Source organism: Metopolophium dirhodum, chromosome 7 (assembly GCF_019925205.1).
Source record: "Metopolophium dirhodum isolate CAU chromosome 7, ASM1992520v1, whole genome shotgun sequence".
In the NCBI taxonomy this organism is placed as follows: domain Eukaryota; kingdom Metazoa; phylum Arthropoda; class Insecta; order Hemiptera; family Aphididae; genus Metopolophium; species Metopolophium dirhodum.
In genome coordinates this window covers 11,320,110-11,343,263 of record NC_083566.1, presented here as the reverse complement: position 1 = coordinate 11,343,263, position 23,154 = coordinate 11,320,110, and the positions used below count along the sequence as shown (strand labels likewise).

Genomic DNA, 23,154 nt, shown 5'->3' with positions numbered 1-23,154 from the left:
AATTATATTATTTTCATATTAACTTTATTATAACTTTATAATTATATCGACAACGTTTATAAATTTTAACTTTAATACAAAATAATCAATGTTCTTACATGTTATTAATAAATTATTTCACTCTAGCAATCACAGATGATTCATTGTTATTTTAATTTCATCATCTTTGTGTGAGTCCTTTTTGATTTTCGATACAGGTAACCTGTATTTCATCATTATCTTATAATTATGTTTGTGGAACACTAATTATCTTTTTTTAAATATACATATCCTTTACTTAAAATGACTAGCCTGTAAGACAAAAAATATAAATTTGTTACCAATATATTGAAATTGTGGTATATTCCTATATAGGATATAGGTAAAAGTTATAACTTTACCTTCGAAAGTTGAATTTTGCCAGGCAAAGATGACCAGATTCCAATATGTTGAAAAACAGTTTGATTGTATTTCACCCATAAATTGTCTTTTAGTTGTCGACAATTTATCTAGAATCAAAATAGGTAGTCAATTATAATTAATATACCTAATAGCTGAAATACTGTTACAATAATTAGCTTTACAATAATTAGTATTTAGTGTATGGTTCAAATTTACGAATTTTAAATTGTATTGTTTTGAATTGAATTTTTTAGATTATGAGCGTGGCAAAAGAAAATATTTTTTTTATTATTTGATATTTATTAAAGATAAATTGTACACATTTTAAATGAAAATATAAATATGAATAAGTTCAATACAACTATATCTCTTATAGACCTATTCCTAACTTGGTATTTGCATACCTATTGTGATGAAGAAAGGCAGTCAATATTATATTGTATATTAGATTCTGAGCGGAGCGAAAGAATGTATTGGATTTACGATGATGTGTGTTTTTTTTCTATCTGTCAGCAACATTTCGGATAGTAAGCATGCTTATGATTTTTGAGATAAGCATTTTTTCTGATAGAATAGTGAACTTAGTTGGTACTTTTGGAAGGTCAAAATTGAAAATATCCAAGTAGTTTTAGAAAGCGTCGAGAAAAACTACCGATAAATTACGAATAATCGTTAAAAATGGGATTTTAATTTCTAACAAATGTTTATCACCGTAACGACGAATAAAATTAATAATATTATAAGGACGCTAACCGCTCAGAATCGTTTTGCGTATACAATGGTTTATCATTGTATTCAAATTGAATATAACACATCCATTACAACTACTGTACAGCAGAGCGGTACCACTTGTCTACCTTTTTTGTATTGATTTTACAATGATGTGTTTTTTTGTCTGTCTAACATCAACTTTTGGGGTAAAACTGCTCAGATTTTCTTCTGCCGCATATTTTTTGACAGGAAAGTGAATCTAGTTGGTTTATCATTAGTGAAGTCAAAATTGAAAATTTTTGGAAAAAACAAAAAAAATCAGGAAAAATGGAATATTTTACACAAAACTAATTTTTGAAAAATCAATTTTTTTTTGGCATAACTACTAACTCAAAAACTTATAACTGCAGATTCTTTAAATTTTCACCAAATTATAATATGACCAATTTCCATACATTATTAGCTTTTTAAATTATTTTGTATTTTTTTGAACTAAGAACGTTTTCAAAAAAATTTGATTATTGTCGGTAACGAATTTTTCTGGGTAGAAAGCTTGAAAATTTAACACAAGGTCCTAAGTTGTTTTGATAACAGTTCAAAAATATTAAAGATGCACAAACATGATTATTTTTATATGAATTTAAAGTTAAAATGCTGACAAAATGCATACAAGGTCGACGAAAATGTTTAAGTTTTGAACACCATTACAATCGTAGCGGATTTGACTCGTCTTCTAGGGGGAACCAATATCCTTTCGGTCCAAAAATTCTATTTTTAACTATTACACTTAGGCCTATACTGTATTATCAACAACATGGCCAGACGTCAGTCAGTCAGTGTGACCACTGACCCCTTAATGTGATAGTACAACTACAAGTACAACAAGAAATTAGGTAGTTTATGATGTCTATGGGATGACAACTATGCCACCCCCCCCCTAAACTCCGCCCTTGGATTACACTGAATATTAAATAACAAATTCAACAAAGTTTGAATCATAAAAAGTTGAAATTTTTAACTGGCAATGAAGTAGCACGGAATCAGTTAATCAATAATAATTAATATATGAAACAAATACCTAGGTACGATTGAACAATTATTTCCAAACGGAATTTAATACTTGACATATCAGTTATATCATGATTGAGAACGAACTTTTAACATTTTTTTTTTTTATCTTTTTTATATAGTATATTTAAAACTAATGTGTGTTTGGTTTTATTTTGTATTTTTTTGGATGTATTTATCTTGTAAATTTTTTTTTTGTAACCTCCTGAAGAAATCTTGGTTAGTATATAATTAATATAAATTGCTTATAAATTATAATACATTAATGCCTACTATAAATAATTTACTCACTTTATAATAACCACAAGCTTTTGTCTCCACGAATCCGTCCAGCAACCAATCCACAGGTTGATCGTTATAAAACATAATAAGGTACTGAATTAGCCACGATAAATCCGAACATCTAAACATTTTGCCTAAATAAAAATGTTCATTGTACCACTATAGTGACTTAGTACTTTGTTACTGAAATGGGTTTTACCGATAAAACCAAGTTCTCCAAAATCTAATATAAACCACTCTTGTCCGTTAGCTATCCTCTGCAAAGCTGTATTTTTCATAATAGTGTGGAACTGTGGTTTTGTGATTACATCGTCTTCAATTTGAACATAAAATGACCCTTTTGGTTGGCAGTACATCATTAAGAAAGCATAATCCAAATTTTGTTTGCTCCTCCAGCTGACCCGGATTTTAGAATCACCGAGCGTCAAGCGAAGTTTGCCGAAATCTGGATAATATTCCGGGGTTGGAGCAATTATGTCCACAAGACCCGAGTTAACTGCTTCCGGTAGCCTGAAGAAAAATATTCAACAAAAAAAGCTTAATTTGTAATCAATATCGTATGTAACAGAAATAATCACTGATTTTTGATTTCCGTAGTCACTTGTTGCGTATATTCTCGATCGATCTAACAAAATCCGACACAAATATTAACCTATCGGTAACTTATTATTTTAAACTGAATAATCACAAGTTTAAATTACTTCACCAATCATCACTACTATTAATGAATCTTCCTTTTCATTTTGATTCATGTTCTTTACGATATTAATTAATGTTTGTATTAAGTAATTTTTATTTTGGCGACGAACAGTAGGAATTCCATACACCATAGACACTAAAATATTAAAATACATTTTAAACCTATAAAATAGTTTTTATTTCTATTTGGATTATTGGTATCATCTTTTTGCCAGTACACCATTTACAACCGTCCACTATGTGTAATTGAACAAATAAATTACCTGTTTTTCTACCTCCGGAATGTAATATAAATGGCCTCAAATTATCTTCGTGGGACCACAGTTGAGGTAAGAATGTAAACCCATCGAGATGTATCATCGGTGACCTGGCTATTTCCACAGACTTATTAGTAACCATTAAGGATTCTAATTCTTTAGAAACGGAAATGTTCAACGACTTCACGATCGCATCGAGAACCGGGCCAAAATGCTTAATTCGTTTCTTGATGTTTTTGTCATTCAGTTCATTCAATTTGGTTAAATGTTCCACGAGTATTTCCATATCCGCCATCGTATACTTTGTCACCGAACTGTGATCATATGAATATCTAGTGTCTGTACAATTGAAATAATTACGGTAATAACGCATTCGAATAAAAATACAAAAATCATAAACTATTGATATATACAATAAAATAATATGTAAATATTCAAATTATATTCGTGGACCGAGGTCGTTATCCCTGGCATAACATGCACTTTTGCAGGGATATATTAAGATTTTTCTTTTTACAACGTAAACTTTTCACTACAAGAATACGTACCTAAATATTTCAATGATGTGCCTCAACTAAGTACAGATTTCCAAATCAAAACACTAAGGATACATCCTCTACTCGTCCTCGCTAACCAAAGCAGTTGGATTTTATCAAAATGTCCGAGGTCTCAGGTCTAATAATTAGCCAATTTTAGATATAATGCCGCTGCGTTTGACCACATTTTAGATTCTGGGTGGAACGATGAATGTATTGATTTTACAATGATGTGTGTTTTTTTTTAAATTTATTTTTATTTTTGTGTTTGTCATCACTTTTTAGGACAGTAAAAGTGCTTGGATTTTCTTCAACAGTAACTTTTCTGACAGGAAATTGAATCTAGTTGGTACTTTGGGGGGTCAAAAGTAAAAATTTCCCAGTAGTTTTTCAAGGTTTTCAAAAGCGACGTGAAAAACAAAAGAAAAATTAAGGAAAAACGAGAATTTTTACGCAAAATCTGTTTTCGAGAAAATCGATTTTGGTTTTTGGTGTAACTCTAAAACAAATGACCGTAGTGACATGAAATTTTGACTGAATAGTTATAATTCATTTCCTATACACCATAACATTTTCCAAATATTTCGACTTATTTTGAGCTGTTTACTGACATTATCAATTTCCATTTTTTTTAGTTTTTTTTTCTATAAATATCAATAAAATTTTACCTGTTGAGTAAAAAAGGTTGAATAGAAGGCTCCTAAGTTCTTGTTTCAAAGGCAGATGAAAAAAATTAAAAATCCTTAGTCACAGTTTTTATTTATAAGCATTTAAAGTTCAAATTTTGACAAAATACGGAAAAATCACGAAAAATAGCAAATTATTTTGAGTTGAGAATTCATAAAAATTTTTCTTTTTAAATCTAAGATTATCAAAAAAAAAAATGTCTACAATAAAGTCAAATTAAATTTTTATGAGCGTTTGAAATTCATATTTTTACAACATTTGATATTCACTCGATTTCTCGTGTAACGATTTTCTTATTTTGTTGTAATTAAAAAACGTATGACTACTTGAGAATTTCACTGAATGTTTATATTAGCATTTTCTATACACGATAACATTTTGAAAAAAATTTGACACTTTTTGAGCTTTTTACGGCCATTGTCTGTTTTCAATTTTTTTAGTTTTTTTTTCTATAAATATCATTAAAATGTTATTTGTTGGGTAGAAAAGCGTGAAAAATTAATGCAAGGCTCCTGAAATATTGTTACAATAGCAATTAAAACAAGGTTCCACGTAAATAGGTTATATATAAATTACTTTATTCACAATAATATCATCAAATATACTTGTAATATCATAGGCTAACGGACCGTTTTCGCTCAGAATCGTTTTTCTTATTCAATGATATTATATCATTGAATTCAAATTTAACACCATCCATTACAGTGACCCACTTGTAACATAGTATACAGCAGAGTGACATCCACTTGCCCACTTTTATTATTACACATAAATATTTTGTGGCGATTACCACTTATATGAAGTTTTATGGGATAAAAATAACTTTGGTTTAACCTTCTCATCCTCCAATTATCGTAATCCATGCATCCCTGAGCCACCTGAACCCTACTACCTTCCTCTATTTATCAATTTTCCCAATAATATGCAAGTTCTCTGTTTCATTAGCTCACAAATCTTCTTCGACTTTAACAAAGTTGACTATTCTAACATTCATTCTTTTATTTCCAATTTTGATTGGTCATCTACTTTATCAGCTCTTAGTCTGGATTCAGCTTTTAATACTTTGTATAATCCTTTTCACCAGGCTGTCTTACGTTTTGTACCAAGCACTACTTTAGAGAATTAACCTATCCTCAAAAGAAAAGAATTAAAAAAAATTGTATTTTTAAAGAAAGAAATTGAGGCACTTTATAAGCACGAGTCCAAAAAATGCTATTGTGTGTATGTTTATCGAACTGAGCTGTCAATTAATACTAATCCTACTTATTTTTGGAAATGTATAAAGAAACAACGCTCTAATTCTGATATTCCAAAAACATTATCGTTGAATGGTGCTTACTATTCTAACGAACAGAATGCAGCTGACATGTTCGCTTCATACTTCAAGTCTGTCTATTCATGTGAAGTCATTAATGATGATGTAAGTAATTTGGAGATTATATTTTTTGACCTAATAATATATACTTAACCGTTGTCCATTGATAACGTTTTTCAAGGTATTTCTACTTTAAGTGGTGTTAAAACTATAGGTCCTGGTGGTCTTTCCGACGTTTTCCTTTATCGGTTGTGCTCTATTATAACTTATCCACTTTTTTTGCTTTTCAGGTGGTCACTAAATGCGGTTAATTTTCATTCAGTTTTAAAATTCTTTTTAGTTTCACCCATCCATAAATCTGGTAATAAAACCGATATTACTAATTATAGACTTATCTCCATTCAATCTCACTTATCTGAACTGTTTTAATCTTTGGCTTTAAACAATATTAAACCATCAGTGGGTAATATTCTTTGAAGAACAACACAGCTTACGACTGGGGGGTAGATTTTGTGTTTGAATCTTTTTAAAAACGGTCTCAAATTGATGTTGTTTATACTGATTTAGCAAAGTCATTCGACACTGTCAACCATCAAGTTTTACTGAAAGTCCAAGAAGCGTCTGGCTTTAATACCTCTCCTCTCATTGTTTGGTTATTTTTTTAAACAATAGACAACAGTTGATAAAATTATTTGGCGTCAAGTCAAAAGTATTCGGCACCGCCTGGGGTACCCCAAGGTGGACATTTATCACCGATTGTAATTTCATTATTTGTCAGTAGTGTACGTATTGCTTTATTACTTTATAAATTATTATGTTTCGCAGATGACATGAAGCTATTTATGGAAATAATCTCAACTGATGATTGGGCAAATCTTCAAAATAGCTTTGATTGCTTTGCTAATTGGTGTTTTTAAATAGGTCTTATTTTAAAGTCAATGCTTCTAAAGGTCAAGTACTCAAGTCATGATGTTTATTAGTTCTCGTACTCCAACACTTTATGTCTTTATAATTATTATATCTCAGGTATGAAAATTGTACGCATTGTTGATGATCTAGTTGATATTGGTTTTACATTATCTAGAATCTTTAGTCCAAGTCTTTACATTGCGATGATTTCTAGTAAAGCATTTAATGTTTTAGGGTTCATGATGCGTCTATCTAAAGACTTCAAATTAGCGAAATTACAAGTTCATCCTATTTTATAATACGGATCTATAATCCTTACACTGTTTCTGACTCTGATCAACTTGAACGTATCCAACAAACATTTTAAGATTCGCTTGTTTGGTCTAAAACGAAGCTATGTCAGCTCTAAATTAGAAATATACACCACATAGAATAAAATGCTTGAAATTGTATTTTGCTTTTTTTTGATTTTTAGCTATATTTTTTTAATGCTTTTTTTGGTTTTTGTGTAGGTACTTGCTTTTTTCCTTAAGTTTTTCGTTTTGTGTTTGATAACTATCTTTTCTAAATCAAAGTACCTATTTGAAAGATTAATATTTACTTTTATATCAAATAATGTGTTAAAAGAATTGTTTGATAAAATCGACATAACTAGGATAAGCAATTATATGTACAATTGAAAGGATCATAATTTATAAAAATATTTTATCATATCGCCGCCGCTGGTGATATTTATTACTTGAAAATATTACAAAAATATTAATTGTTCAATGCAACTCAGATATCAATTAGATACTTTATAGGGTTTTTGGTGCTTTTTTGCTTCATTTTAAGTGCTTGTTTTATAGAGCTACAAATTCCAAACTCTAGTTATGTTTGTATACTTTGTAATAGTAGTACAATTATGAATTAAGCATCAAATAATTGGCATGTAAGTACTCAATTAAATTGCGTTAAGCCACTGAAATAAGTACGATATTGTTTAATATATTCATCACATAAATCGCAATATAAACTTTAATCAATATTCATCATTATATTATTATACTCAACTCACGTCACGCAAAATTAACAGTTTACACAAAATATAAAAATGCATAATTTACTGTTTTAATAAAAATTATCGGTTTGCCCAATGCTCATGTACCGATATAGGATAATTTTATCATAATATAACGATTGAATAATTCACCTGAAATGTAGATAAACACGGTGGTGAAGCATGACACGAATGTTATAATGATGAATAACGAAAAACAGGACCTAGGCTGTTGAAACATCCAACTCATCGGAACACCTGAAACAAGCGAGTACAGTAAACATAATATTATATCACTTAGCTCGCAGATCGTCAACACGGCAATGATTGTAATGTATAATATGTAATAATAAATATAAACAGTGGCGTGGCAAATCATTTTACAACAATGAACCCACAGGGCTACACATCTCGCTTCGCTCAAAATTATATTGTTAAAATTGCATTATAGATAAATATAAAAAAGGTTTTTTTTAGTTTTTTTCTTGCTGCTAACCATTCCATTCCCACAAGTTTATTTATGGACTAATGTGAACACGATAAGTCTTTGTTTGAATTTTCTAGTTTTTTAAATAATGAAAATATATCATAATATTATGTTTAACCGTACGCTATTGTAGTTAAATTAATAAAATGTTGTAGGCATGTACAAAAGTTAACACATATGGCGTTGCCGACAACAAAATAAATAAAGCAATTGGTACCTAATAATATCAACAATAAGTACGTCAATATAGATTATATAATATTACTAATTACTATGCATTTATACGTACATTTATGATTTATACTTATTTTATTATTATTATTATTATTATTATTATTATTATTATTGTTACTATTATTAGTTTATTGTAACCGTGGAATTAGTTCCCTAATGCCTGCAGAGGCCTAAATAATTTTGAACTCGGAGAACGGAGTGGCCAAGCGGACTAATACGTCGGTTACAACGCGCACCGACGCCGGTTCAAAACCTCGGCTGTGGGCGGCATTTTTCTTCGGGCAAGTCACGGTGTCTGGAGAGAAGTGCCGCCATCCCCCACCCGGGCATGACAGATACATACGGGTGGCCACTAAAAAATCTGCCAAACTAACAAACACACGTGTTTAACCTACAGTACCCTCCCCAACAGTTTAAAACCACCCAATGGCCTAAGTTGCCGCAGGTTGATTAATAAAAAAAAAAAAATTTGAAATTCTTCCCTCTTTAATATTAACCTTTTTACTATTTTAGTATTCAAAAAAAGATGATGTGCTCGGTATTAGTATTATTATTATTTTATGTTTGCCATATTGGCATGTTTTAATGTTATAATAATTTAAACCTATCATGTTAATATTTAATTATTATATCACAATTATGTAAAAAAAGATAAGAAAAAAATGTACATATTAGTAGTGGGCTTAGATAAGGAGCCCTAGGGCTAGGGAGTTCCTAGCTAGGAACGCCTTTATTAAATAATAACATTTTATAAACTCGATATATTATGAACTACATATAATCTTTACATTTTATTATTATATATATAATATATTGTACCTAATACCTATATTGAAATTGTGATATTCTATGCCCAAAATGTCAAAAAAAAACTCCACCAAATTGTATTATATTATAAAATATTATACATTTTAAATACAGTGTAAAAATACATTCATCTGATTCGCCTAAACTAAAATCTTTTTATTTAATATTAATACCTTTTTAAATCACCTTTTTCAATGTTTATATATTTTATTGTAATGTAACAAAAGCCCGTTCCTTCAGTGGAAAAATAAATTAAATTTTAGTAAAGTAATTATTTTAGAGGAAAATTATACACGAAGATACAAGAGGTGACATGCATCGGACAGACTCTTCTAAGAGGTGGTATGAAATTTGGACATTCCAATGTATGTTCATTTTTTTGGCATGTTATTGAGATGCACCACAATATTAAAATCAACTTTAAATTAATACCTTAAGAGACCAGGACTGATACATGGAAAAATAATCTAGAAGGCCGTCGTGCTGTATAGTAGGTTTCGCGTCATCTTGTTATCATTGATAGGTCACCGTAATGGATATGTTAAATTTGAATTCAATGATAAATCATTGCACACGAAAAACGATTCTGAGCGGAAACGATCGTCTGCCTGCCGATTCTAAGGATATTTTAATATTTTACATAATATTTATTTTATATTGCTATTAGTAATTTATTTTTCTTTAGATAAGTAATATTAAGTAGGTTGGACTACTTATTTTTTCCAAAAACAAATAGTATACATAAACATAATAGTATAATATTACTACCAAACTGTTATTTTAAGTCAATACCGAAGATATATTTCTTCAATAGGTTTGTAATGTTTATTTAGATAATCGCTAAAAATCAAAGTTAAGAATTTGAACTTTTTTTATCATGTACAGAACATAATAACCCAGGTATACTTACGTAATGGTGAAAAGTTTCAAGCACCGACAAATAATACTGTTTAAATTACAACATAATAACGAAAATTGTTATTTTTGATTAATTATCCAATTTTATAAAAATTTGAACGTGAAATTTCAATAGGTACAATCTTGTTTTAATACCTGTTTGAACATTATAATATTGGCCACATTAGTATACACATAACTTATTAATTATTGCTCACTTTTAAAAAATATTATATAATAAAAACTAATATCACAATTGATAATATTATACTCACATTAAATACTACTCAAGTACAGAACATTTTTTTTTTATACATAAAATTATAATACTACCATTATTAACAAATAATTAAAAGTTGACATTCCATAGTTAATATTTAAAATATTAAATAAATGTATTTATTTATCAAACAACTGAACTAACAAAAATATATCCCGCTTAAAATATTAATAATAAAAAAAGACAAATTATGGGTATCGTTCTGCTGTGCTGCTCACTGTAAAGGATGGAGCTAAATTTTAATTCAATGATATAAAATCGTTGTATAAGAAAAACGATTCTAAGCGAAGACTAAGCGAATATATACTCTAAAAGTTTCACAAATAATATTTTTAAATTACAACAAAATAACTATTATAGTTATTCTTGGTCTTAACACGAAATTTCGTCCAAATTTTCAATTATAATTTCTGTAAAAAATAATGTGTTTGTATATTTTTTCGATTTTTTGGTTACAGTATGAACAATTTAATTGATTTAACAATGAACGATTTATTTTTTTTATTATTATTATTTTTTTTTTGTGTGTCTGTGTACACGAAAAGTGAATATTGTTGGTGCATTGGAGAGGTCAAAATTTAAAATTCCCAGTAATTTTCAAAAGTTCCAGTAAAAACAAAAGAAAAATCAATGAAAAACGGTTAATTTTTTAACAAAATCTACTTTTTTGGTTTTTGGTGTGACTTTAAAACAAATAACCGTAGGTACATGACATTTTCACTAAATGTGTATATTTGCGTTTTCTACACACGATAAAATTTTCAAAATATTTTGATTTGTTTTGAACTGTTTAGGAACATTTTCAGTTTCCAATTTTATTAGTTTTATTTTTCCATGAATGTCAATAAAACTTTATTTGTTGAGTAAAACTACTTGAAAATTTAATACAAGGCTCCTACTATATTGTTACATTTAAATTTGAAAAATATTAAAAATCCTTAGTCACAGTTTTTTTTTATAAACATTTAAAGTTCAAATCTTGACAAAATACGGAAAAATCACGAAAATTAGCAAATTGTTTTAAGTTGAGAGTTCATAAAAATTTTTCTTTTTAAATCTACGATTTAAAAAAAATGTCTACAAGAAAGTCAAATTAAATTTTTATGAGCGTTTGAAGTTCATATTTTTACAACATTTGATATTCACTCAATTTCTCATGTAACGGTTTTCTTATTTTGTTGTAATTAAAAAACGAATGACTGTAGATACTTCGAAATTTCACTGAATTTGTATATTAGCATTTTCTATACACGATAAAATTTTAAAAATAATTTGACTCTTTTTGAGCTGTTTACGGACATTGTCAGTTTTCAATTTTTAGATTCTGAGCGAAGCGATGAATGTATTGATTTTACAATGATGTGTGTTTTTTAATTTTTTTTATTTTTAATTTTTTTAATTTTTTTTTATTATTTTTTTTTATTTTTGTGTTTGTAATCACATTTTAGGACAGTAAAAGTGCTTGGATTTTCTTCAACAGTAACTTTTCAAGGCTCCTGATATATCTTTCTAATAGCAGTTGAAAAATATTAAAAATACATAGGCACAATTTTTTTGTTATAATCATTTAATGTTCAAATTTTGACAACATTTATCAAATTTATAATTTATTAATTATTTTGTAGTTAAAAATGTATAAAATGTTTAATTTTTATGGCTAAGGATTTAAAATTTAAAACAAGGCTCCACGTAAATAGGTTTTACATAAATGACTTTATTCACAATAATATCATCAAATATACTTGGTAATATCATAGGCTTACTGACCGTTTTCGCTCAGAATAGTTTTTCTTATACAATGATAATAATTATTATATCATTGAATTCAAATTTAACACCATCCATTACAGTGATTCACTTGTAACCTACTGTACAGCAGAGCGATATTCACTTACCCACCTTTTTTTTTTAAATTGTCATTCCTTAGCTATAAAAACAGAGCATTTTTTAACTACAATAAATTTATTTGCTTTTATTTCGAAAAATTTGATTATAATCATCTACTCATGCAATTATATAGGTACCAAAATATATGGTTTGATTTTTATAGCTTTTTAATAACTTTTAGTTAGTAACACGAAAAAAAATTGTAGTTATTAGGTTAGTTTTATTGGTGTTTATTTCTCTTCCTTAATTATTATATTTTTATTTAAAATAAATATCTACTAATGTGTGATTTTCAAATCAAAAAAGTGCAGTAACCCTTAGTTGCTACTTAAAAAGTTAACAATATTTATTTGGAATAGTATATCTTAAGTTACAACTGAAAATCAGGGTGATATTTAAAATTTGAGTTAATTTGACCATAATAACAGATTTTACTACAAATACCTATAGTGAAATTATTTTATGATATAAGAAGTAACTTTTTACTAACAATATGAGTAATGTCAAATTTTACTTGTTTAGTAAAAAACTCTTAATTTTTATAGCTGGAGTTCAAGTTAATTACACAATAAAAATAGCAGAACTTACTTAAATGAAAATATCTTATATAGCATTCGCCTAATCTTTCTTTACTAATAAAATTAGTAAAATGTACATGAAATCGGTTAGTTTATTTAAAAAAATTCACTATTAATAGCTGAACACCGAACAATGAATACTTAATTCTGTTAAATATAAAGTGTATTTAATTTTAAAATGTAAATATATATAATATAATTAAAAAATGAATTTAGTTTGTACTCTAGTATTCTTGATGTACTGATAAAGCTTAACTGTTTATGCACAATCAACATAAGAGTATAGAGTATAGATGATTAAATAGAGCCCATAGACACAAATAATGATACCATCAACAATCATTAGTGCGTTTATCGATAAGATAACAAATTTCCCACTATCTTATGTCCTATACTTATAGTTATACTTCACATTATTATTATACGTTTTACTTAGAGGTATCAACTAAAAGATAACTTAAGAATTCTTAATTAATTTACGGTAAAAATTATTTTTATATATTTATAATTTTTAATTTTTATAATTAAGATATTTTGTTTGTTATTATATTTTATGAACATTGAACAGCTACCTCTCAACAATATTCTGTGACCGAATGTTTGGTCGTGACCAATAAGTTGGAATACACTGGTTTAGATAGGACTATACTATAAGCCCTCTTCTCCAACTATTTTTGAAATTGTTATACTATAGTTCTGTATAATATAGAAAGCCGAATTTAAACTTTCTGTGTATATTTCTTATGTTCAATAAAAATTACTTTCAGTAATTGCTTTCGCATTATACTTCGAAGAAAGGCACCGTCGTTTAGTTAGATACATTGAGTGTTCGCGCCGCTACAGTCACACATCGACCGACGCACACACGCACACGATCTTAACATTTATATCGTTTTTATATTTTATTTAATTGTGGTGTAGGTAATAATTATAAAATATGCAGATTACGCCACGACGCAGCATCGGTCAACGTAGGCCGCCGGGGTCACAACCAGTGCCGAGATAGAAGATAGAAGATACTAGAGATAGAAGGGCCCAGGTGCGAGTCAGATTTTGGGGCCCCCTATTTAAAATTTTTGTCTTACAAAATTGCATAGCACCAAAAGCGCAATTAAGGGTGGGCTTACAACTCCCTGGTAACAAAAAACCCAGAAAACAATAAAGACACATGGTCTCCTATCTCAGGAGGCTAAACGTTTTTATTTTGGCACTCAAAATAACGTCTATACATAGTGCATACCAAGTACAATTCTAAAAAGCAAAACAATATTGTTATCACTTTATTTGAATTAATTTTACTTAAAAAAAATAGATCAAATAATTTATGCAGCACAGGCCTCCATCCAAATGTAAATAAAATGTGTTTTCATCTCAGTTGGTATTTTAGATTCTGAGTAGAGCGATGAATGTATTGATTTTACAATGATTTGTGTTTTTTTTTTATTTTTTTTTTTTTTTGTGTGCGTCTGTAATCACCTTTTAGAACAGTAAAAGTGCTTGGATTTTCTTCAACAGTAACTTTTATGATAGGAAAGTGAATCTAGTTGGTACTTTGGGGGGTTCAAAAGTAAATATTTCCCAGTAATTTTCAAAAGCGATGTGAAAAACAAAAGTAAATTAAGGAAAAACGGAATTTTTACGCAAAATCGTGCAACTCCAAAACAAATGACACAGGTACATGAAATGTTGACGGAATGTTTATATTAGCATTTTCTATACACCGTAAGATTTCCCTAATATTTTGAGCTGTTTACGGACATTTTCAGTTTCTATTTGTTTTAGCTTTTTTTTTATATAAATATCAATAAAATTTTATTTGTTGGTTAAAAAAGCTTGAAAATTTAATAAAAGGCTCCTAATATATTGTTTCAAAAACAGATGAAAAAAATTAAAAACCCATAGTCACAATTTTTTCTCAATAAGCATTTAAAGTTCAGATATTGACAAAATACATAAAAATTACGAAAATGTTTGAATTAATTTGAGTAAGAAATTCATAAAAAATTGTCTTTTTAAATCTAAGATTTTTTTTAATTAAAAAAAAAATATTTGTAGATACATGAAAATTTCACTAAATGTTTATTTTATCAATTCCTATACTTGATAAAATTTTCAAAATATTTTGACCTATTTTGAGCTATTTACGGACAAGTAAAATTAAAATTTGTTAACTCGTACAACTCGTTCGTTACTTACAGGTACGTCAATTTAAATAAAATAAAAACTGTTTAAATTTAGGTAAACTGGAAAAGTAGGTATCATGTTTATTTAAAAGTTATGAGAAAATTATGTAGCCGTGTACGAGCACTAAACAACACATCATAATACATTTTTTATAGAATATATTATCATATGTTAGCAGATAACATTGATATCGAATCACAATTATTTTTAAAAACTTATTTGAAAACTATATAGCCCTGGACACACAGTGATCTATCTACCGTGATATTTACAGCACGTACCTATGTGAATGTCGATAAAACAAAACATGAACAGATTTCTAGGAGGAACAGAATTTGTTTTTTGTACATAAATGGTTGCCGTTGTTTACTCTGGCAGATGAGGTAAAAACATACATCAAATCGCCGTGTTTATATACCTAGCCTCTATTAAAAAAAAAACTGTATCACAAAACCTAAAGTATGTCTGCAGCTTATAAACTCCAGAACTACTCGAATGATTTGGATGAAATATCAGACAAATTTAGAGAGTAGTTTGAAGCACGTACAAAAATATACTAAGTGCTAAATCTAATACGTGACTTGCAGCTGCCTATCTAGGTCGAATTATTTGTCATAGCAAGGTACACCGACGCCAATTTTCCCGTGAACTGAGATATACGCTAAAACTAAGATATAACGCTGTCTTTTAAATCTGTTCATTTTTTTACGTGCAAAGAATATTTGTTTAGTTTATTCAAATGGTTGCCATTGGTTACATTGGTTACAAATTTATATATTATATATTATATTATATTTATATATTATATATATTTATAAAAAAAGCAAGTAAGTGGATGTCGCTTTACTGTACAATAGGTTACATGTGGGTCACTGTTTAATGGATTTTATTAAATTTGAATTCAATTATATCATATCCTAATATACGATAAACGATTCTGAGCGGAGACGGTTTGTCAGTCTGGATATTTTATATTTTATTATAGCCTGTAAGTTGAATTAATATTATACATTTTTTATTTTAAATTGTTTCTATGGTGATAAGCAAAGCGTTAAAAATTAAAATTCCATTTTTAGTGGTTTTTTGTAATTTGTTGGTGGTTTTTTCCAGTGCATTAAATAACTATTGAGAATATCTAGAAACTACCTCCCTAAAGTACATCCCTAAAGTACCATCTTGATCCAATTTTCTAAAAGATAAGATACTATATATCTTGAAATGGAAGCACTCCTTCTGGTAGACATTTTGTATACAGGATAAAAAAAAAATAAACACCATTGTAAAAATTCCCCCGTGCCGCTCAGAATCTAAAAAACAAATCTCAAAACATTGGTCACAAATACAATATTTATAAAAAAAAAAAATTCTTTGAATCTAATATATTTTTTTTCCATTTAAAAATAAAAGATGCTTAGAAAAAATTCACAACTTTCTCAACAGACATCCGAGGCGATTGAGGCCAAATTAATGCGTCGTAATGAAGGATCTTCCAATGAGAACGTAAACCGTTTTTCAAGTCTTAGATGGTACGCATTTCAAGTTCGTGATAGAGAATCTATCGCAGATCTTCTATGTAATAAAAACGAAATGTTGTCAGTTGGTATCCGCATCGCTTGAGAACTTTAAAACAGCTGGATTAATTGAGCTCATTTTTTTTTAGATTCTGAGCGGAGCTAGGAAGCTAGTGATTTTACAATGGTGTTATTTATTTTTTTTATTAATCTTGTATACAAAATTTCTACCATAATGAGTGCTTTGATTTCAACATATAGTATCTTATCTTTCAACAAATTGGATCGAGATGGTACTTTAAAGAGGCATTTTCTTAATAGTTATTTAATGTCACGGGAAAACCACCAACAAATTACAAAAAACCGCTACAAATGAGATTTTAATTTCGAACGCTTTGTTTATCACCATAGAAACGAATACAAAATTATAATATTATAATATCAATATTCAACCGGCTATCATAAATAATAACAATATAAAATATCCAGACGGACAAGCTGTCTCCACTCAGAATCGTTTTTCTTATACAATTATATTATATCATTGGATTCAAGTTTAATACAATCCATTCTACATTGACCCACTTGTAACTTTACAGCAAGGCGACATCCACTTACACGCATTTTTTTTAATGTTCATAGTAGTCTAAAGCCAAGAATTTAGATATTTACGTTGAGAATTGAAAATTGTTGTTTATAAATGTTTACCATTGGTTACATCTTACAGATTAATAGTAATAGAAATAGTTAGTATTTTTTTTTTTTTTGTAAATAAATAGTTGTCATTGGTTACTCGAGCAGATGAGATAAAAGCATGCATCAAATCTTATAGCCTTGAATAAAGAAACTATATTTTAAAACAGGTATGATGATTTAATGTATGTTTGTAGATTAACTACGTGTATAAGGTAAGTAAAACTCAAAAACTACTTGACAGAATCTGTGATTAATTCCTATAGATAATATTTGTTTATGAGAAACACAATTTACCTACTCTGAAAAGCAGTGTTGGGAAAGTTCCTTTTAAAAAGGAACTCGTTCCCGTTCCTCGTTCCTACTGTAAGAAAGGAACACGTTCCCGTTCCTCTTTCCTGTCCCGAAAAAAGAACGCGTTCCCGTTCCTTTTTAAAAAGGAACGCGTTCCCGTTCCTTCATGTTCCTTTTTTTGCAATTTGAGTGGTGGTCAATGGTGTATTTTGCGAACAATTTTTAAGTCAGAAATAATCGAACCGAGAGAGTTAACCGATTATTTCTGACTTAAAAATTTTTCGCAAAAAACACCATTGACCACCACTGAAATCGGTTAACTCACTCCTTTCTAGGAGCACCGATTTTTAACAAAAATGATTTGTCTTAGATTTTTTTTTGTTATAATTCAAAAGTTGTATAGCGTAGACTTGAAACTTTATATATATACATTCATATTGCATAATTGCATAATATTATACATGTATATTACTATAGTAGTATAGTATATAGTGTATAGTGTGTACTATACACGATACACCACACATAGAGACATGCTATAGGTTATAGGCTTATAGCCCATAGGAGTATAGGACATAGTATAATACAACAATCTGTTTTTTTTTTTAATTCAATTTATTTGAAAAAATATTTTTATACTGACATTTTGTTTTGTTTGAGAAGAACTAATTTGGCGCGCGGAAGCGGGAAACGACCCGGAACACGACACGTAGTCGACCGACGGCGTCGCGGCTCAGTTTTGGCGCGGAAACACACTATATGCGCTTCATAAAATATACTGTGGCACTCAACGTGTTAAAATTTTTTCATTATTTGAGGAACGGAAATTTTCGTTCAAGTTCCTTCAAAATAGGAACTCGTTCCCGTTCCTCGTTCCTATATTTTAAATGGAACGCGTTCCGAGCTTCGTTCCTATAAAAGGAACGCGTTCCTTCCCAACACTGCTGAAAAGTAAACCTTGCTAACTGTGTATGAAAATTATGATTGGAAATTAATTTGCCGATAGAGATAAATGATTTAATGATATAATTTCTTACCTGTCGCGAATTCTGAAACTCTTTAATCGTTGGGCAGTGCACGAAAGAAGAAGATCCTCAGAGCTCCAGAAACGTCGAGGATATAGAAATCATATACTTGTCATAAATGAACACTTCTTTTTATTTGATAAAAGTTAATGGTGATTTGAGCTTATAGGCCAACTGCCAAGTATGGCCTATATAATGGAATATAGTCGGCCTGTGTAGGCAAAAGACCAATGTATAAACGAGTGGACACCGGAACACTGCGCCCGATGATGCGTTTAGAATGGCGTTTTATGTTATCTTGTAGATGCCGAATCTTCCTTACTGTGTTATATTTTTATTGAAAACAATTTTATAACTAAATATTATATTGATGTGAACTATGCTATCTATCATAGGACTTTGTACATATGTTATTTACCTACTTTGTGATGATATTTCTAATAATATAGTTTAATGTCTAGTAAGATTGTTTGCTTGATATTTCAAATATAGCAATATAAATATATATATATAATATATATTGGTATAACGGTAATTCATATTATTATGATTAAAAATTATTTTAATGTAAATAGACAAATAGTACATTCGTGCGAAATAATTTTGTCGCAGTACTTTGTTACTTTTGTTATAGTTCAATATAACACATTAAAATATAAGTTTTAGATTTTAAGTATCCTTTCGGGCTTCAATTGTACTTTATAACAAAATGTAGGAATTATATAGTTAATATTGAACAACGAATGCTATTGAACTATCAATTGATCCATTACAAAAAATTGATATATTTCTATTTCTTTTAAATCGTGTCTATCCTGATTTCTAGACATCAAAGATATTAAAGAAATATATTGACCAAAAAAACCATATCCTTTTTTATTTTTGTCACCACCAATAGGTTTCATCTTAACGTGAATGTATTAAAAAATAAAATACAAATACATATCACTTAAGCATTAGGTAATAAAGTATTAATATAAGTGGTTTTATTTATATAACTGCAGAAGAATTAACTGCACCTAATTTAATTACTTTTAGTTAAAACAAATATCTAGGTACTATGCCATGGAATTTTCAAATAAAAATTGCATATAGTCACTCTGAGTTACTATATACTTGCAAAGTTAACAAGATTTATTTGGAATTTTATTTCTTAAGTTACAAGTAAAAATAGGGGTGTAGCTAAAATTTGAGTTAATTTGATCATAATTAATAGCCGAACTAACAACAAATATAATGAAGTTATACTATAACAGGTAATTTTTTACTAACAATATTAGAACCTAAAGTCAAATAATTTGACTTATTTGGTAAAAACTCTTAATTGCTATAGCTGAAGTTCAAGTTAATTAGACCATAATTAATAGCAGACCTTACTAAAGGAATATATCTTATAGGTATAAGCACTGTAGCGTATAATCATTACAAATAAATTTAGCAAAATGTACTTGGAATTGGTTGGTTTAGTGTTTATCTTAATAGACAGGAATAGCTGAAATTTGAGTTTATTATACCGTAATAATTATACCAATATGTAATAAGTTATCACAATCGTAGGTATAATTATGCCCACTGCCTACTATTGTAGCTTTGGCGCGGCTATGGGTGGATTCCCCCCCTCCTCCTTGAAATTTTGTTTTGGTGATGTTTTAATTACGGTTATAACATATATAGGTAATAGAATAGTAAAGTATTTAAATAGCACCCCCCCCCCCCCCTTGGTTGAGCTCAAGGTACACCATACTGTCTACGAGAGAATAATCAGTTTTCTCGCATCACTGGTTGATTGGGCGACGGCGGACTCCAATTTTCTCTCCAATCGTCCTTAACGATATAGACGTCACACACGGCCAAACATTTCCGACTTATGACGAACCGATTCCCTTTTTTTTCGATTTCTCGGGCGAACATTGGTCGGTGGACTGAGTATTGTCTCGTGGAATAGTTAAATTAGCAATAATTATAATGTATTGGGGCAATATGCGTATATCTGTTTCATTTTATGCAAGGTACCTACTAACTATATAAACTACTAATTATAAACCTATAAAATATTTGGTTAAACCAATTATATAGGTACTTTCTTTTCCGTGGTATAACGATTTTTTACATTAGCATATTAATGATATATTATAGGAAGTTATTACCTATGTAAAAATGAACAACACCGTTTTGGTTTTGGTTTTTTAATAATACATAATACTAAACAAATACAATACAATACAGGTACGAAAAAAAACATTAAACGGCTTACATTAATTAACACATAGCAGTTCGTTTAATATGAGTTAATTTTGGAGAGATTTAAAAGTGTTTAAACGATCTATACAAAAGGAGCCGTCGTTATAATGTATAAATATTGCTACGAAATATTTATTTGTTCATTATTGATATAGTAGATAGTTACATAGATTAAATAACACATTGTTTTTTGATCTATGGTAATAATTAGGATGCCAAATATTATTACGATCTATATGTTTATTTATGCCAATTATTTTAGTTTTAAAACCTAGATTTAAGTTTTGTTTGTATCCATTTAACATTTTAACGATAATAATTAGGGTCCAGTGCAACACATTTTTATATTGTGGTTTTCTAATGAGGAAATAAAGCTACACATTTCGGTGTAACAAATTGGTATGTCCGATTATTAAATACGGAGATGTAAGCAAAAATGAACTTACCAGGTTATTGCATTCAATGCAAGAACCTGGTATGTCCTTATTGTCCGGACATACGAGGTTTTTGCACCGAAACTAATTTGACTAAAAATTATAAAAATCAAATTTATGAGCAAGAAACCTGGTAAGTCCATCAATTTATCCTATTTATAGATCATAACATTTTTTTGTGTTATTATAATTGTAATTTGAATACATAATATCAATAAAGAAAATAGACTGTTACATGTTTTCTATATAAACATAAAATGTATGACAAATATTAAAGAATTTAAACGTTAATTTCTTCTCCTGAAAAATTTCCAAAAGTGGACATACCAGGTTGTTGCACTGGACTCTTCGATTCTAATATTATTATAATATGTCATAAACGTACACAAAAAAGGCACTCCTTTGACAATTAATAATAAAATTGTCTATGGTAGCTATTTTAGTCACACAAACAGATCATTTTCGCTTTCACCGAAATTATATAGGACAAAATATATATCGTCGTCGTCGTCGTCGGTAAAACAATAATTTTGACTTAGAAGAAAAACAAATAATAATAACATATTACAAACATAACATTATTTAACAACAATAACTAATAGTATTATTATTTATTCGAATATATTATATTATAAATACGATTCTTGGCGCTCTATATGCCCAGCTATTTCGCTATCCGTTTTGAGCAATAGATTTGATAAAAAACATAAGCCCAAACATTCCACTCGTCTAAAATATATTCTTTCGGAACAATAATAGTATAGTAAATATTCATCAGTAATTAGGTAAACGTGATTCATATTGCATACCTACCACCGAACGTGTTTGCTGGTGATACAATATAATATCAACGATTAGATAGTGTTTAGCGAATGTCACGGAGATGTTTTGTTTTTAAACTGTGAGAACCTGAATCTGAATCTCTGCTATTTCGATATTAACATGATTTGTAAAATGGCATTAATATAAATCAAATTAATTGATCGAGTTCAATGTTTAACAATCATTAAAGTAATATGGTAATCGAGTAAATACAATTGTAAAATATTCAAAACATAATAATATACTAAATTATGTTGTAACGTCGTTTAAAAATTGGCATTTTTTAAATGAATAAACAATAATTCGGTGTTTTAGTGGTATAAGTAATTAAAACACATTTATTATACTCACATTGCATAATAATGGATACTCGTTAACACATTATTATCATATATCAATAAATCCTGTGCTTTAGTTGTTGGTTTGATTTTGAAATTAATTTCAAATGCGTAACAATAACAGGCAAGTTATATAATATATTATACAGAAAAAACAGGTATAGGTAGAACGCGTAGGTACCTACTGTAGAAAATGTAAAACGACAGTCTTTATACATAATAATATATAAGATTTCAAATAATCGGGACGTCAAAGACGTGTTTACGTGTTTATAGGCCACTCTGGTAATGGCCAGACCGGCGAATTTAAATTAACTTATAAAAAACAATTTTTTTACTTTTAATTGTGAGGAAATATTTCAAAAAATTACTCTTTACCAGATCTGCGAAATGGTTCTAAACATAACTAGAACTTTCAATTCGTATATAATATACAATTGATTTTCAAAATCAAAACTGCACGCTTATTCAATTTTCGTTTTAACCCTTATAAAATAATATTGTAGGGTCATAGATTTCACAATATTAATTAAATACTTTTGTTAAAATAATTTAGGC

General features: G+C 28.7%; 1 protein-coding gene across 2 annotated transcripts; it reads right to left on the bottom strand.

Annotated features, from left to right (window-relative positions):
- On the bottom strand, window positions 1-10,580 carry LOC132948983 (alpha-1,3-mannosyl-glycoprotein 4-beta-N-acetylglucosaminyltransferase B-like). Of its 2 annotated transcripts, XM_061019717.1 has the most exons (9): window positions 10,323-10,580; window positions 8,038-8,142; window positions 3,405-3,737; window positions 3,144-3,277; window positions 3,021-3,067; window positions 2,642-2,952; window positions 2,452-2,576; window positions 381-488; window positions 1-291 (listed from the first exon to the last, which is right to left on the bottom strand). In XM_061019717.1, exons 2-9 carry the CDS (start codon window positions 8,132-8,134, stop codon window positions 274-276), a joined length of 1,173 nt encoding a protein of 390 aa, XP_060875700.1. In that variant the 5' UTR covers window positions 8,135-8,142; window positions 10,323-10,580; the 3' UTR covers window positions 1-273. The 2 variants fall into 2 exon arrangements, with proteins under 2 accessions (XP_060875700.1, XP_060875701.1); XM_061019718.1 differs by lacking the exons at window positions 8,038-8,142; window positions 10,323-10,580 and adding an exon at window positions 3,947-4,440.
- Between the last annotated feature and the right edge of the window lie 12,574 nt (window positions 10,581-23,154).